Source organism: Ammodytes marinus (genome assembly GCF_949987685.1).
Source record: "Ammodytes marinus genome assembly, chromosome: 4".
Taxonomy (NCBI): domain Eukaryota; kingdom Metazoa; phylum Chordata; class Actinopteri; order Uranoscopiformes; family Ammodytidae; genus Ammodytes; species Ammodytes marinus.
In genome coordinates this window covers 15,767,295-15,784,159 of record NC_137233.1, presented here as the reverse complement: position 1 = coordinate 15,784,159, position 16,865 = coordinate 15,767,295, and the positions used below count along the sequence as shown (strand labels likewise).

Genomic DNA, 16,865 nt, shown 5'->3' with positions numbered 1-16,865 from the left:
TAAAAGGTTGCGTTGAATGCTAAGGCAACCTGACTCTAAACATATAAAATAAGTAAGGGATTGAATCTTCACAAAGATACAAAGGCCAGGCTCAACCTGCACCTCTTCCCAAAATGAGGCTGTCTGGCCTAGGAGGACTGCCTGAATGCACCAACCTCTGCGCAAAATGATTTACGGGATTTGTGTGAAAGAAAGACACATTTATGACATCCTCTAAAATGGGACAAGGATGTTTTGTGCTTTCATGAGATATTCAGCCTAGAAATGAAGTCTCTGGATGATCAAACCCCTCAATTCGGGCATAGCATTCAAGTCTGTTTTTTCTATGACTTCCAATACATCATCATCCACTTGACTGGCTATGACTTCCCAGCTGTCAAAAATAGTGATCAATTCTAGTCTGGTTGCTTCGTGCCTTGAATTCTGCTATAAACTGATTTATGATATTGCCAAACCGCATTTATATGTCATCCTGTGACATGAGAGGAGTTTTATTGGAATTTGTGGCCTGCGTTTTGATGCAGAATACCCACTGAAGGAAGTGGTAATTATCCATTGGATGTATGGAGGACAAAAATTGACAGCAACTCACATGTTCAGCTTTGGTTTCTTCTGTAAATTGGTTGAAGCCTAATCCACTGGCCTCATTGATACTGGTTTCCATTTATCCACTAAGTATCAAACTGAATTCTTAAAAGAGAGAAAATAAATCACATGAAATGTGATTCCTTGAACAAAAATATAAACGCAACACTTCACTACAGTTTAAATGAACTTTGTAAATAAGGGATTTTACAGTGCCTCAAATGCGATTTGAGTGAGAGACACACAATGCTGTGCATTAAAAAGAATGTTAACAGAGAGAAGGATGCTTCAAATTGGGCCTGGAGAATAATGAATGTGACATTTCCCTGACATTTAGTCGGAAGTATAGTGGGAGAAGCCTTAAGAAGGGAAGGAAGCAACGATATGAGCCAGTGAGGGGAAAAGAGAGAGACAGGAAGGACGACAGGGCACAAATTATACAAGCGGCAACAACAGATCTTGAACCTTTGCAGCTACTACTCTCTTCCTTGCTGCTCTGTAACCAACATTGAAACACAGTCACTTGGTACTAGGGGTTCAATTACACACACAGAAACACAAATAAACCTACCATAATGTTCAGTATACTTTTGTTGCTTGGTAACGTTTTGTTTTTTGCTCAGCTCTATCATTCACCATCTGTTAATGGGCTTTTACACATACATTTCCATCTCTGACCCATGAAAGGATAGCAAAGCTGATGAGCCAACACTGGGGCAGTCTGTGGTCGAAGCCTGACCACTCGACAAGCCCGCAATTTGTTACAGCCTAATAAAAAAGCACTAAAACAATACGTCAAGCCCTATCAATGCTTTTAGCAGTTTGGGCTGTGGTTTGACCATGCCCTTTTAAGCTAATTAGCAACTGATAAACTCTACTTCTTGTTGCTTCAAGGTCTCTCTTCTTTTCTGCCTAAGCCTTATAATGTCAGTGAATGAGGAGATGAGGACCACTTCTTTTTTTTACTGGTAAGCATTGCCCCCTCTCAACAATTGGCGGAGTTATAGATGCAGAGATATAGATTTGCAGGAAACAATAAACACGAAAGCCTTGCTATGTCATTTGCAGCACCCTTCTTGTTTAAGTACTTCAAATCAGTTCTCCAGTGATATTTTGAGAAATTGCAGATATCAGGGTGCGATAATGGAGCCAGCGGCGGTATGGTCGGCCAAGAGTGGTCATCTCCTTTTTGTAGGCTACAGTACTTGCTTATCTCTAACACACTAGACATTGATTTTTACATCCTTTTGATTCCTATGAAAAAGAGGTTTCACTGACAGACTCACAGGCACTCATCTCACAAGTCCTCACCACAGAGCATTAGCGGGCAAAAACTTCTAATAGTTTAATTTCAATTTCCCAAACAACGCATTCTGCTCCCATTAATCTCTGTTGGGCGGAGACAGTGTCCTCTTTGATGCCTCCAATCCAATCTAGAAGTGATCAAAGGCAGCTCATGTTTACCACTGCTGTGCTCTCCCAGGTTGCGGTTGCAGGTGTGGCGCTCTGAAAGGCTATTTGCACAGACTAAACGTGAGTACACCTGACAACGCTCTCTGACAATTGGCCTCAGATAAGAAAGAAAAAATGTGCAGTACACTGGGGACCTCAACATCTAATTATGACTACAGGCATTGCATTCAACAGTCAAATGTTAGGTTTACATTTTCAACCAACCAAATAGGGCCTAAAATGAACACACAACCACCTAGGGTTTTAATTTTAATAGCTTCTGTGTTGTCAGCTTTCATTTGCCTTCACTCTTTCCTAATACATTGCTTGTGTATGGTCTGACTGCTTTCTAAACTGACTAAATGAGCCACGGATAGCAACTACCCAATGCTGTGTTTTTCCTCTTGCCGTCAGGTAGTGACATGTCCCAGCCATCTTCCATTGATCAAAAACAGCTCCAGCATTTATTCATCCGGATGATTCAAACAGTGCAAATAATTTCTGACTTCAGTGTGTAAGTGCGACATAACAACATAATTCAATATCTCAGACTCCTGCAGGATTTCTCAAATGTAATTGGATAATGTGTGGTGGGGTTATCACAGACCAACAAAGTACTGAATGCAAAAGGGCATCAAAAATACTTGTATGTGTGTGTGTGTGTGTGTGTGTGTGTGTGTGTGTGTGTGTGTGTGTGTGTGTGTGTGTGTGTGTGTGTGTGTGTTTTTGTATATGTGCATGCATGCGTGCGTGTGTATGATGGTTTTGCAGTGAAGATATTGAACAGTGAACAGATATTAAATATTTCAATAGCGGGTAAACGATATAGATAAATAATAAGAGTATTACAGGAGACACAGATGAATCTTGTTTTTAAGATTGTTAACAACTCATTTTACTGTTACCAAGCAGTTTTCTTACTGTCACAGCTTTGTTCAGTTCTTGAATAACTGAAATGGCAGACAATAGCTCACACATCCCACACTGACAAAACACATCCACAGGCTTTTTCCCTTTAATTTCCACTCTAAAATACTTTGTATCGAACCTTGAAAAAATCTTAATCAAGTAAACACCAGAGCATAACACATGGAGGGGTCCTGATTGACCCATTTTGTCCAACCGTAGATGTCTTTTGAAATGTGAAAAGTCCACGGTGCATTTTCCCGGCTTCAACGCGTTTGTTTTGCTTCTTCCATTTCCTCTAATGGAAATCAACTGTGCGGTTGCCATGTTACTCAACAGGAAACATTACACGTGAGTGCATTTATAAATTTCACAACAACAAAAAAATCACCTGATGTGGTGTGGTGGCGCTGATGGCAATGTTAAGGGAACAATATGATTACAATGAATACTGAGAGGGACATGACTGTATATACAGTACCAAGTCTCATGACAATCCATTCAATAGTTGTCATGACCGCTCACTCAAAACCACTCGTGTCTACCTTTAAGGTGGTGCTATTGTAAAGGTCAGGGGATCACACTAGGCTATATATTCTTTGACCCTGAACATCTGTACCAAATCTATATAATTGTTGTATGACATACCTGTCAATAAAGACATCTTACATGTTACATAATGTAAGTGTCTTTCTATGTCTGAGTGTAGGTAGGCCTGTCCAAATCATCATCATGCAAGGGGCATGATTGACACATAGAGCCAACCAATCACACACTCATCTCTCACACCCAACATCCAGTGACAGTTACCTTTGCTGCGACAGATGAGCCGGGCTTTTCCAGGAGGTCCCAGAGCTTCTTGCGTTTTTCGGCACAGCAAGTGTTGTCAAATTCTTCTCCCTCCATGTCTTTCATGTTGTCGGCCTCTCTTTTCAGCTCTTCGTTCATTTGCTCCTTTTTCTGGTGGTACCTGGCCTGGCAACAGGACTCCAGGTAGATCTCGTCAATGCTCCAGTAGTCCAGCTCTTGACTGAACGACAGGGCGCACATCTCTTCCATCATGTGCAGCTTGCCCGTGCGGTAGAAGTTCAGGATTGACGTGAACGCCCCCGGATGTCGGTCGAAAAAGTACTCGTTCTCCTCCAGGTTGTAGTCATCGCACACTTCCATGAGAGATTCATGGCTGTTGCAATCTCTTAACTTTCCCAAGCGCGTTCGTGGTAGCCTATCTAACGTTCGCCACAGGACTTCATGTGGGAGACCCCCGACATTCAGCCTGACTCTGCGGAAACATGACTTGCTGCGAAGGATGTCCACCGGTTCAGGTGGCAGCGACGATGTGGAGCGGGAGGCGGCTTTATTCAACTCTGCCAAGGATGTCTCCATGATGATTTTAGGTTCGAGGAAAGAGGCACACACCCAGGGCTATGGACTAGACTTGGTCATGTTTTCTTCCATTATTGTATCTAAAGGGTTCAAAAAACAAACAAAAAAAATTGTTAATATTCTAAGGTTAGCTCCAAATGTCAAAGCATCAACCATCAGACTCCGAACTTCTTTGTTTTGGAACTGTTGGGACCGGAATCATAAGATAGATCTGGTGTCAAAATGAAAAAGAAGTCACTTTTCTTAAACAAAATGTTTTCACTTTTTAAATTTTTCTTGTGCTATATTAAATGCTTTCACATCCTCAGAACTCTAAAAATCCTTCAAATGAAACAATTAAAGAGGACAAAATCAGTGTCATCTGTGATGAGCTAAACAACCCATCTCAAGCTTTTTTTCTCTTTTTTTTCAAACTTGGTCCTACCAACAATTGTAATCATGATTGTTGACTGTTTTAAAAATCCGGCCCTGACTCAACAATAAACCTTCCCTCAAATGTTGATTCTTCCTATGACTCACACCTTATTGGAGTTAACAGTTAAATTAAAGTTTTCACCTAATGTTAAGGGCAGGGAATTAAGAAATATATCATTGTATTGTTATCTTCGGATATTTCAGTATTACCCAATATTATTTCACAGTTTATCGTATTATCTTATTTGAATTCCATTTATAATTATGTCTCACAAACAGTATTTAGGAGGTCACATTTAAGGAAAAAATTGAAGGCAGGCTTAAATTAATATTGTATCAATTCCCCACGACATTTCACTAAAACCACTAACTCAAACTACTCAGCTAGTAACCCGGCAAACTGCAGGGTCCTGAAGAAGAGGAAACCATTGGTTAAAGGGCTCCTGGGCAGAGCAATGTAGGACAGATACATTGAATGGACGTCTACTCAACAGTTCTTGGTATCACATCATCTATTGAATCAAATGATCTGAATTGTCTCATGAAATCCACAATTAACATAACCTCGGAAGTGGGTTACTGAGAGATGACTCACACTTAATGGCCGTCTCCGGAATGATACATTTCTATTTAGTGTTAATAAAAATACTTGGGAACCATGACTAAAAGCTACAGATCATCTCGTTCTCTCATCAGTTTATGGAAAGACTTCTTGAATATATCAAACCAAAAACTTTAAAAGCAACTTGCAGTGGCTGATTGCTTTGGAGACATATTTATGGCGTGAGATACAATATTATGATCAGGAATTTGTCTTAATGACAAAAACTACTTATTTTTAGTGTCTCACATCCGCTGCTCACAGCTCAGAGAGAGAGAGAGAGAGAGAGAGAGAGAGAGAGAGAGAGAGAGAGAGAGAGAGAGAGAGAGAGAGAGAGAGAGAGAGAGAGAGAGGGGGGGGGGTTATGATCTCCTGGTGTGTTATATGTGTTTGTCTTTTAGGACGCAGTATTTTTTTTCTTCGCCTGTCAATTTGGGTGACTGTTGCTCCCGCTCGGTGTGACGCCCATGCAGTGCTGTGTGTGGTGGGTGCAGGGGCGGTTCTACAGGGGGGCAAGGGGGGGCAGCGGCCCCCCCACTGAAGAGCCTTGCCCCCCCAGCTGCCCCCCTAACTTTTGTATTCTCAAAAATTTACTTGTAAGAACAAACCGCCACTATGTCAACAAGCCACTCAAATAATTGAAACAAACAATACATTGAACAAAAGTAGCCTAAATTATTTTAAATCTAATCTTATGCCCTGCCCCTCAAATACTTAGCCACGGCCCTGCATCATATGCGCATATCAGCGATCACACAGTTTGTCACACACAGCGAGTCAGCGCGCTGCTGTGCCATGAAGAGTAACTGACCTGCTCCGAGCATCTTAAGGTGAAGTTAGTTTACCCTTGTGAATTTTAAACACACCAATTTAACTTAAAGTTAAATTTGTAATGAATGTAATGCAATGTAAAAGTAGCTAATTCATCGATAAGAGCACATCCATTCATCGTTGGCCAAAAGGGAAATCACTCGCTTGTGACTTGTAGGAGCTTATTGCCCTTTTATTAATTTGTAGGCCTATTGTAGTAGGCTACAGGCAAGAGCTTGATAAAAATATTAAAAAAAAACTTGCATGTTCGGATCCATACAATTTAACAGTGGATCGCCGTTTCGAGAGAGAGAGCGAGCGAGCGAACGAGAGAGCGAGAGAGAGAGAGAGAGAGTTGCCGTTTCTGAGGCATTGAGTTACTACAGTGACACTGACAGTGCTATAAGAGATCGATAATTTTTGTTTGAATAGCCAAACGTAGCCTACTAAAAACGCTCACATATCACAGCAAACGAGCTGCACAAATTAAACCAGGTTATATTAGGCTATCACATGTTAAAGACATGAATAAATAAGTGGAGGAAAAGAAGAAATAAATGTGAGGGATGAAGAGCAGGTTTTATATTCAGACAGAGGGACAGAGGCAGGTAGTGATCAGCAGGAAGATTAAAGGTAGGCAGAGGGTCTGACTGCAGTCCCAGCCTAAACTACTATATTGTTATTCTCCTTCCATATAAATTCCACTAGACTAGAATGATATGTCATGTCACTCAAAATAACATGTTTCAATGACTGCCTGTTTTCTGTTGTAGCAATGTGTTGTATAGAGTAAGCTATGTAGGCTTAAGACATAGGCTACAAATGTCTTATTTTATCAGAAATGATGATCAATATAATATATGGGGATTCCCGCTACCGTCCTCCCATGCCCCCCTGCCAAGACCTCTTGCCCCCCCTTCGCCACCCCATGTAACATTTTCTAGATCCTCCCCTGGGTGGGTGGGAACGCGGGACGCCACGAGGATGCGTGGTGTACAAAGTGAGCGCTGTCCACTCTAATGGTGCTGAAACACCAGGAAGAAGCGCCGTTCACTCCCTGAATCACAGCGAGCTCACTTTTAGGGGGAGGAGGTTGGCTGACACTGAGCAAACAAGATATAACCTAGGCTACATCTTCTCTTCCAGCAATTGGTTTTAACGTTGTTCATTTTGTTTACGTCTGAGCGATGATTGGAGCAAGGAAAGCAACACCTGTGATCTATGATTACTGTCACTGTCACAAAGTTTTTTTTAAATATTGCATAAACACAATTCAGTCTTGAGGTTATGTCGACATACAATGCAAAGCATATACCAAATAAAAAGCAATAGGATGAAGCCAAGACGTTGTTACATGACATCAGCTTTTGGACATGCAGTAGCCTAAGCTGCGAAGAAGCAGTAAAAAAGACGTTCCTTTGAAGGAGCCTCTATTGTTCGTTCAAGTCTTAAGGCTTCGATCAAAAATTTAGCATTAAACACAGCATATTTTCCAGCGCAGACCCTGCGACCAGGCTTTGCGTGTCGCGGAATTGAGAATGAGACACAACATCAGTGTGATGGTTAATCAGCTGCAGCTGCAATGTTGTGAATGCAAATCCTCCATCGTTGAGCATTTCTGTTTTTTTTTTCAAATGCTACCTGATCCATATTGGTGCTATTTTAGTGCAGAACTGTCCTATCTCCCACAGATAATCGTATTTTGACAGGTTGCATAGTATGAAATGAAATATATAAAGCTTAACAAATACCGTAGTGAGTTGTTGTCATCCTGCACTGAATCAAACGAGCACGTACCGCACTGTGCACAATCAGTCCGCTGGCAAAAACGGAGATGAAGGAGTAGCATTAAGAAAAAAAGAGGAAAAAAGGAGGCGCCGTTATTGGTTTACTATTTTCCAGGGTCTAACCCAATCCATTTCCCTCGCCTCCCCCGACATGGCAGATATCTTCAGCACGATCTGCTCCCAATACCCCTCCGCATATCGCGTCACTGTTTCGCCCGGAGATCAACAAGTAGGCTATGCCGGGAGCCCATTCGGAAAAGACTACTGTGTGTTTCCCGGCCAGCTGTGCGGGGAGGCGCCGCATCTTCCCGAAGGTGGATCCATGGTAGCCATCAGCGCTCTCTTTCACGTATCACTAATTACACCACCGCGCCCTGACGCCTGGTTCTATCACTAAACACACTTCTTCAGAGCACTGTGCTGTTGTGTTTATGGCCGGGCTATAGCCTACACTGCACGATAGAGCGATAGTGCTATATAAAAAGATGGTTAAATGTAGGAAAACGATTGGGTCACATGATCTGAAAGCGCCGAGCCAATAACATGAGCGATAATCAATGCTGGCACATGTTGAGAGAAAATGAGTTACCTGCTGCTGCTATATGTGTAGGTTAATTTACCCTCAATGTAGTGTTCATTGTATTGTTCTGTATCCATGTAAAACTATGGTACAAAATAATTAGCAAATTATTAGCAAAAAAAGTTGGCTCCTGGCTCATTTTTAGACAGATACATTGTTGTATAAGGAGCATCTAGGGGCCTGAAATTATGAATGGGTTTCATCTTTTGATACTTTTGACCAAATCTTTTGTTCTTTGTTTGTGGTCATTATAGCATTACCATAATTTGAAAACAGATTTCTATAGTGTTAAACTTAGCTGATAAATCATTCTGCAATCATTCTGCATAGTGAAGTCATATAGGGACAACTTATCAAGGGAGTATATTACAGATTCAGATTAAATTATTTAATTTTTATTTATTTATTGAAAACACAAATTACAAATACACACGCACACATTTATATAATCAAGTAAATAAAAAATAGAATAAATAGTGCTACAGTACATACAACAAAAGTTTTTTCTATCACACAACAATGTTTAACAGTTGAGCAAATGGACCAAGTCACATTTCATGCTTGGTCCTCTTTATTCTGTATCGGACCTGCATATCTCCGTCTGGCTGGAGCATCCCAAAGCCATAGCGGCTGGGATTAACTGGTGGCAGTTTAGCCTCTGGGTCGCACATCTCCAGATCCAGAAGTGTCAAGAGTAAGAACACAAATCTACAGACACAAAAAGGAACAAAGCAAGTTTACAACAAGCAACAACCCACCCAAGGATAAACATGACTTATTAGATGATATCCATACAAACAATGCACGTTTCACATCATCCAGTCAAATCAAGAAACGGTGAAAATCACAAGCAGACAATCTGAAATAAACAGCCTTGAAATAACATGTCTTCCCTGTCTCCAAATCAATATCATGCAACATGCCTCCCCCCGGTTTGTGTGTTGTGGATTACAAGGATTGACCTTTAACCTTTGTAACTGGATATGATGTCAGACAAATACACACATCCCAAACTGCTCTATTGCCCTTAGCGTCTTCCATACAGTTCATTATAGAGGATGAGCAATTATTATATCAGAGCTTGTTGCTAATGATGATGGAAGACATGAAAGCAGGACTGAAACAATTAATAAGGGGAATACTATACGGAGACTGTTCTCGCTGGTCTTGCCCGGTTATCATCACTAAATTACAGGAAATGTTTTAATCACGAAAGTATATTAAGTAAACTTAGTAAGTTTACTTAATATACATCATGGAAAGACTATACTTCCAAAAATAAGAAAACACTCACTGTTTAATGGCTTTAACAGCAAACTCTTTCCCGACGCAAATATTTTTCCCTGCACCCCAGGGCATGGTGTAGTACTTCAGCAGTTTTCCATCCTTATAGAATGTATCCTTCACTGTCATGTCTTCGTTTAGGAAGCGATCATACTTGAAAATCTGTTAGGAAGGGAGAAACAAAAAAAAAGAGTATGACGGCCTGTGTTTGATGTGCATGCAAATAGCCTCGATCACAAGTCTCCTGCTCCATATCTTCCATTACAAAAAGTGTAATTATCACCTCTACCCATCTGAGACGAAAAATAGAATGAACAATGGGAATTGAAGTTGCTAGTCAACTCTTCGATGTTTAATTTGCAGGCATTTAGCGGCTCATCCCAAAGGATGTAGTCTGTCTGTGATTTAAATAACACAGAGTAATTCTGCCTCCTCAAGATTTATTTATGCTGTATAATAAAGCTTAAAATATCACACTTGCGGTGTACAAATACATTCATCAGGACTGGGGAGGCTCCGTATCCCCACACAATCTCATGCACTCATTAAAGCAGCTACAAGGAACTTTAAAATATTTTTGAAACAGTCTGATTTTCCCTCTGATGATCAGAAATGACATGTAACAGCAAACGACACCATCTGTGCAAAGAAAAAAACATGTATATAGTTTTTTATTAATGCCTTTGTCTCGGTACGCTGACCCAGGAACAACAGCTGGCGTCGTAAAAACACTCCCGCTTTTGTCCAAAGAATCGCTAGACTTAACACAAACTGAAAGTTCCTCGTAGCCACTTTAAGCAAAGACATGTCTGTGCTAGTAATGCTATGGGTCTGCACACAAAAGCACCTCTGGTTGTTGGTGTAGCTGGGGGTCCATTTGAGGGCTGAGGAAGGGGAACATACACACTCTGTCTCCCCGTCTGAGGTGGTACTCCTGTCCGTTGGCCATGTGCAGGGTCTTGTCCTTTACCACCTCTCTGCTGATCATCACTGCAGCAGTGAGGCGCAGGGTCTCAGTCAGAACGCTGTCTGCAGAACAGAAAGGATAGCAGAGGTCAGAGGGAGGTTCAGCATGAGTTAAAGGTGTCAGCCATTCTGGATTGTTGTCAAAATCTTTTTTTCTTCTTTAAATCAATAAATATCTCCTCACGATCCATCACCTGTCTGTACTGTGTGTGCGCTGATTGGATTGAAAAAAATCATTCAAATCAAAAATCAAGTGTTTATACACAGCATGCCTCTGTAAACGGGCTATGGTGGGCTCCCTTTGTTTACATACCCCTTGTTTATATACCAGTTTACAGACTGTAGGCTGTGTATTAACACTGGATTCATTTTCAGCGAGCACACGGAGAGCAGGTTAGCGGATCTTGAGGAATTATTTACAGATTTTGATAAAAAAAAGTTCTCCGGAATCGCTGACTCCACCTTTAAATCGGCAGTGCCTTCAGGCGTCATTTGTAGAAGGTTCAATCATTTGCACAGATATAATCATATAAAAACAAACAATCATTATTTAAGTACATTGCACTCATTTTTTTTATTTCCAACAAGTCGGATGAGCCTTCGTTTCATTATCATCAGCGTGGCTGAACCCTAAGTTGGAAGAGCTCAAGTGAATGAGTGAGGAGAGCTGTGACGTACCAAACACAGGTGTGCTGTGGTCTTCCAGTGGGTTGACCGGGGGATGTTGTAGGGAAGTGTCCTGAGGATTTAGGCCTCTGATCTCGGACTTAACCGCCTCCATAGCCTCAGGGTGAGTGAGCAGGTAGCCGAGGAGCCAAAAGGCAGCAGGTCCAGCATTACACTGAAAGGAACACCCAACCCCAACTTAGTCCTTTACATAAGCTTCTCTACAAAGAAAACTACACACAATGCAATGCACATTTTGTATTATTCTGATTAGGAATGTATTTTTAGCAACATTTCACCTAACATTTCAACTCTCAGTGCTCTGTGATGCTGTCTGAAATAAGACCGACATGAGGAGAGAAGCCAGTGAGTCATTCAACACTTTGTAGAGACTGCTGTCGGGGAGAGACACCTGAGCCTGTCAGGCAGTAATTGCTATGGGTTAGGGGAGCTGTTATGCTTACTTCTGCACATCTCAGGTCAGCTCTCTATTGACAGCCAGGGCAATTGCCCAAAAGTGACTAAAGGTGCAGCACAGTGTCTGTCTCTGCCCTCTGAGATCCTCAGATCACCGGGTCAGATGCCTCAGAGAAGAATGCATACAGTATGTCCGGTTACCTTTAACAGCAGCAGGGTGTTTTGTTTTTTAAGGAACATATTGGCATTTAAGGAAATATGCTTAGAGATTTAGACGTGAAGATGGATATTACAACCTGAGATATAGCGTGTTAATAAGCAAGCTTTGGAGTTTCTGGTAGGTGTTTTTGTTGTTTTGGGATGGAGCCAGGCTTGCAGTTTCCTGTTTCTAACTAAAAGCTAATTGGTTGCTGGCCTTAGCTACATACGTATTTAACATATAAACATGAGAGCGGTTTCAACCAACGTATTTAACCCTTGGCAATCTTCAAATAAGAATAATTCTAAAAAGTGTTCATTCCTCTTTGGTATAACTTGATTCACTGACAACTGCATGCTAGGAAAAGCCAGGAATGCGAGACTCATTCAACACTAATGTAGTAACAGCCAGTGACTTGCTGTTATCTCCCCTAAATGGAAAGTAATACATCCATTTGAGTCTATATATGTTTCAGTCAATAGGACAGAAGCAGTAGTTGCAGGACCTACAGTTTATTGGTAGGTGGCTTTAGTGAAATCATTGCATTGCATTATGAAATACCTCAGTGTGCCTGCATGGTAACACACGTTACAAGCCATATTCACTCTGGCACGTCTCACTGTACTCCCATCTAATCCCTGTATTCTCTGCAGTGTTGCTCCAGTTTTTTCCCAGACTGAGACTGTGTGTATCCAGAATCCCAGCAGACATGATGAAGCACAAACAAACATGCTGGAGGGATTTTGCAGCCTATCCCAAACCAGCAGAGCGTCTGAAAGCGCTCGTGTGGCCTGGCAAAAGGTTATACTCTCCGGCCGCTTTAGTACTGTCCACTGGTGTTACTGGGTGGACAATCACTGTTCCAGGGCTGAAGCTATTAGAGCTAAAATGTAGCATATGAGACCAGCCATAAAAACACTGAAGCAGCTCACTATCTCCCCCAGCTGGCAGCACAGAGCAAAGACAACATGTTGTTGTGAACATGTCTGTACGTTTTATATACTTTCTAGAATCTATGGTGTGTACGGGTGAGGCCAAAGTTCTCTATTCAGCCCTAGTGCTGTTGTTGTTATTCTTGTACACTGTAGCCAAATGAAACTAGATAAACAAATGATATCTTGTACTTAAACAACCTCTTACATCCACGCAAACAGGTTGAGCAACAATCTCCAGTGGAGCTGAGCTCTATTCAGCAGTTTTGCGAATTGACTCACAGAGCTCAATTCACACAATGTGGGCGCCTGAAACTGAGAAAAAGAGGAAGCAACTTCAACTGACTGACACAGTTGTTCCATTGCACACACGGTATTCTCATGTCATTACCAAACCTCAAACAAGATAAGGTTCCAGGGAAACTTATTTGAATGATCCAAACTGGTCAACTCCAACTCGGCTCTGCTCTGTTACAGGTCGAGGCAGGTAGCTGTGAGTAACTGACAGAGAGGAATCCATTGCCTCTGAATTCTGCATTGTTGGCAGCATGAGCACCGTGTTGGAATTTGAGCATGCCAGTCAGGGTGTGGGAAGATTGTATGTTTTGGTTGTGTTGCCAAGTGTGTGTGTGTTTGTGTGTGTGTGTGTGTGTGTGTGTGTGTGTGTGTGTGTGTGTGTGTGTGTGTGTGTACGTGCGCGTGTGTGTTTGTGCAGGAGGAAGCCGGATATTTAACTGTCTCATGTCTCACCTGTGTAGTCCACAGCTGCAGGAGTAAAGCTCTTTTCTGCATTTCTGCGTCTACTCCCTCCCTCCGTAGGAAGTGGTGGTAGCTCTGCTTCCAGGAGCTGGAGTCAGACCCTGCGCTGAGCCAGGGGGGAGTAGACAGCAGCTCCCACAGTCGCTCCCGGGAGGAGTTGACAGTCTTGCTTTCCCCTGTTGGGAACAGAACCGGGACAAATTCAAACATGCCCTAATGTGCTGTTTAGATAAGAAAACCAGAAAAGTCAAATCATCTTATTATAATTATAGCCACAGTGGCGCTTACCTCGTTTGAGCGTGCAGCGAGCCAGTTTGCTGAAAAGATCGTCAAACTTGCGGAACTCTTTGTAGACTGCAGAAGCATTGTCTCCCCCCTCAAACATGGTAAGATAGCCAGCCCTGAGAACACAGCAGTAGAGTAAACAAAACACTCCTGGCACCTAGATACATACGTATGTGGCTAGGTTAAAAAGCTGTGTGTGTTACCTGAAGAGTAGGCTGTAACAGAGGCTAAATAGACCGTCCTCAGTCCACTCCGAAGGGCCACTGTCTTTCTGGTCGCTCAGCAGAAGGTTCTTCAGGTGAGTGTTCAGGGAACTGCTGAGCTTAGAGAGACTAAGACCTTGAAAATGCCTGAAGAAATAATATATAATATATTGAGATTGGCCACACACCCAAGTGACCCAAGTATTTGTTTAACTTACTGCTCCATCCATTTCCTCTCTGCTGTGGGTTCGATGTTCGGCAGCTGCAAGTTGAAGATTCTCTTCATGAGCTGGTTCCTGCTGCGGGTCAAGTCCAAGCAGACTGTGTCATTCAGCAAGGCATCGAATGAGTTTGGGTCCAACACCACCGTTACGTAAAAACCAGCAACACGGACCTGAAAAAGGCCTTTATTTTAGTTTGTTCACACATTCATTGTTATGGTATCCTAAAATTCCTTCTTTTGGTTTTTAATTTGTAACTTTTTGCTAAAGGGCTTATTCAGTAAAGTAATATTTGTTCTACATTGGAAAAATGATGGAGTGGCCTTTGCAGTAGTGATTTTTGGTACATTCAGATTAAAATAAACGTGCAAGACAAATTGACATGCTACCACCGCACATGCATAAATCAGATCATAAAATTCAATATTAGATCAGTTGACAGACTTCCAAGTTACAATCTCAAAAATAGCTTCCTACCACACAGTCATTATCTGAACTTACTGTGAAGATATCCCCATGTTTCGCTTTCATCCGGGCCAAAAACTTTGCAGCATCTTTTCCAAACTCAAGGGCATGCCCCAGCCACGGCATCAAACCTTTGTCCAGAGGTGGCTCATTTTTCCGTCTGCCACGTACAAAGAAAAAGTTACAACAATATGATTGACTTGGATAATCTACCTTTTCACTCTTTGTCGAATCCTGACCAACAGGTTTAGAGTTAACGTGTTGTTGAAAAGCCAAGCGGGCTACAGTGTGTGTGAGCTACGAGGATCAGTCAGATATTATTAATATATGTCTTTCAATTTATATAAAATGTACTTACAGTTTCTAAATCAAAGTATAACATTTACACACATTTGCTAGTTGCAGTATGTTCCAGACCTTCAAATTCAATCTATTAAACAATCTATGAAATGCACTGTTGTTCAGAATTTAACATCTGCATATCAAAATATTAAAACGGGTAGCTTTACCTTTTACGAGAGAGAACTAATACAAGCAGTCCACTAAGTAGTAAGAGGATTGTCCATAACATGTTTCCTGTAAAGACTGATTCTTGTCCTGTCCCGCAGAGAATTTACTCCATAGCTGCTGGCAACTCACTTATATTTGAACCTGTAGGGGTGGAAAAGGTGTGGCTTCTTTACATAAACTGTTACACAATACTCGTCTACAGTGGCAGCCACCACACAAAGAAAGTCATACTCTGAGTAGGTCACACCAACAGCACACTTTCAAAATGCGGATGGGCTATTTCATGCCGGGGTTCCCGTTAAAACAGCTCATAGAAGACCGGTGAACAACATATTTTATACCTCACACATTGCAAAGACAAGCCACCTGAACAGAACATTTCATAGCAGTGACTACATTGAGGTGAAGGCACTCATTGTTTCATTCAACAAGCCAGGGGTGATGTCAGGGCATATTTCCCAGCGGGTGTCATAAACTGTCAAGTCCTGAGTGTTTCGTTGATGTGAAATTTTTCTCTGACATTGTGAAATGTATTATTTGTACCCTCCTTCACGATGACTTCCAGGCACAGGCAGTGACTGGAAGTATCTACTGATGATGACGCCGTCTGCAACGATGAAACCAGTGCTTAATTTAACTTAATTCCGAAGTGCTAATTCCAAGCTGTCACTAGTCTGAGTTTTAAGTCCATCCTCATTTGAAGTGTGATTCTATTAATATTCTCACTAATGAAATTAATTAATGGCTTATCTATCTATCTATCTATCTATCTATCTATCTATCTATCTATCTATCTATCTATCTATCTATCTATCTATCTATCTATCTATCTATCTATCTATCTATCTATCTATCTATCTATCTATCTATCTATCTATCTATCTATCTATCTATCTATCTATCTATCTATCTATCTATCTATCTATCTATCTATCTATCTATCTATCTATCTATCTATCTATCTATCTATCTATCTATCTATCTATTATTCAGACTGATGTGGTGTAGGGTTAGGCAGCGGCTACATATACAGGTGAAACTCGAAAAATTAGAATATCATGCAAAAGTTCATTTATTTCAGTAATTCAACTTTAAAGGTGTACATAATATCTTATACAGACTCATTACATGCAAAGTGAGATATGTGAAGCCTTTATTTTTTATAATTGTGATTATTATGGCTTACAGTTTATAAAAACCCCAAATTCAAAATCTCAGAAAATTAGAATATTACATAAAATCAATAAAAAAAGGATTTTAAATACAGAAATGTCGGCCCTCTAGAAAGTATAATCATGCATATACTATGCATAGTACTTGGTTTGGGCCCCTTTTGCATGAATTATTGCCTAAATGCGGCGTGGCATGGATGCTATCAGCCTGTGGCACTGCTGAGGTGTTATGGAAGCCCAGGTTGCTTTGATGTGGCCTTCAGCT

At 41.3% G+C, this 16,865-nt stretch overlaps 2 protein-coding genes across 2 annotated transcripts in view; both read right to left on the bottom strand.

Annotated features, from left to right (window-relative positions):
• Positions 1 to 4,335, bottom strand: part of kcnb1 (potassium voltage-gated channel, Shab-related subfamily, member 1) — a gene marked incomplete at its 3' end in the record, with an annotated part of 33,030 nt that extends 28,695 nt beyond the window's left edge. Inside the window, exon 1 of the mRNA XM_080025415.1 lies at positions 3,754 to 4,335. Within this exon, the coding sequence (XP_079881541.1) occupies positions 3,754 to 4,329 (576 nt within the window). The 5' untranslated portion in view covers positions 4,330 to 4,335. The remainder of the gene's footprint in view (positions 1 to 3,753) is intronic.
• A 4,565-nt stretch (positions 4,336 to 8,900) lies between these two features.
• ptgis (prostaglandin I2 (prostacyclin) synthase) lies at positions 8,901 to 15,555 on the bottom strand. The gene is made up of 10 exons (XM_080025812.1): positions 15,428 to 15,555; positions 14,955 to 15,078; positions 14,451 to 14,626; positions 14,233 to 14,379; positions 14,033 to 14,145; positions 13,736 to 13,920; positions 11,450 to 11,612; positions 10,653 to 10,834; positions 9,816 to 9,967; positions 8,901 to 9,229 (listed from the first exon to the last, which is right to left on the bottom strand). Exons 1-10 carry the CDS (start codon positions 15,487 to 15,489, stop codon positions 9,070 to 9,072), a joined length of 1,464 nt encoding a protein of 487 aa, XP_079881938.1. The 5' UTR covers positions 15,490 to 15,555; the 3' UTR covers positions 8,901 to 9,069.
• Positions 15,556 to 16,865: the final 1,310 nt, after the last annotated feature.

Excerpts from the sequence above, each read along its gene's own strand:
- ptgis (XM_080025812.1), bottom strand. The coding sequence starts at position 15,489 with ATGTTATGGACAATCCTCTTACTACTTAGTGGACTGCTTGTATTAGTT. Across the intron at positions 15,079-15,427 it reads TTAGTTCTCTCTCGTAAAAG|ACGGAAAAATGAGCCACCTC; the intron begins GTAAAGCTACCC and ends TGTACGTGGCAG. Across the intron at positions 11,613-13,735 it reads TGCAGCTGTGGACTACACAG|TGTAATGCTGGACCTGCTGC; the intron begins GTGAGACATGAG and ends TGTTCCTTTCAG.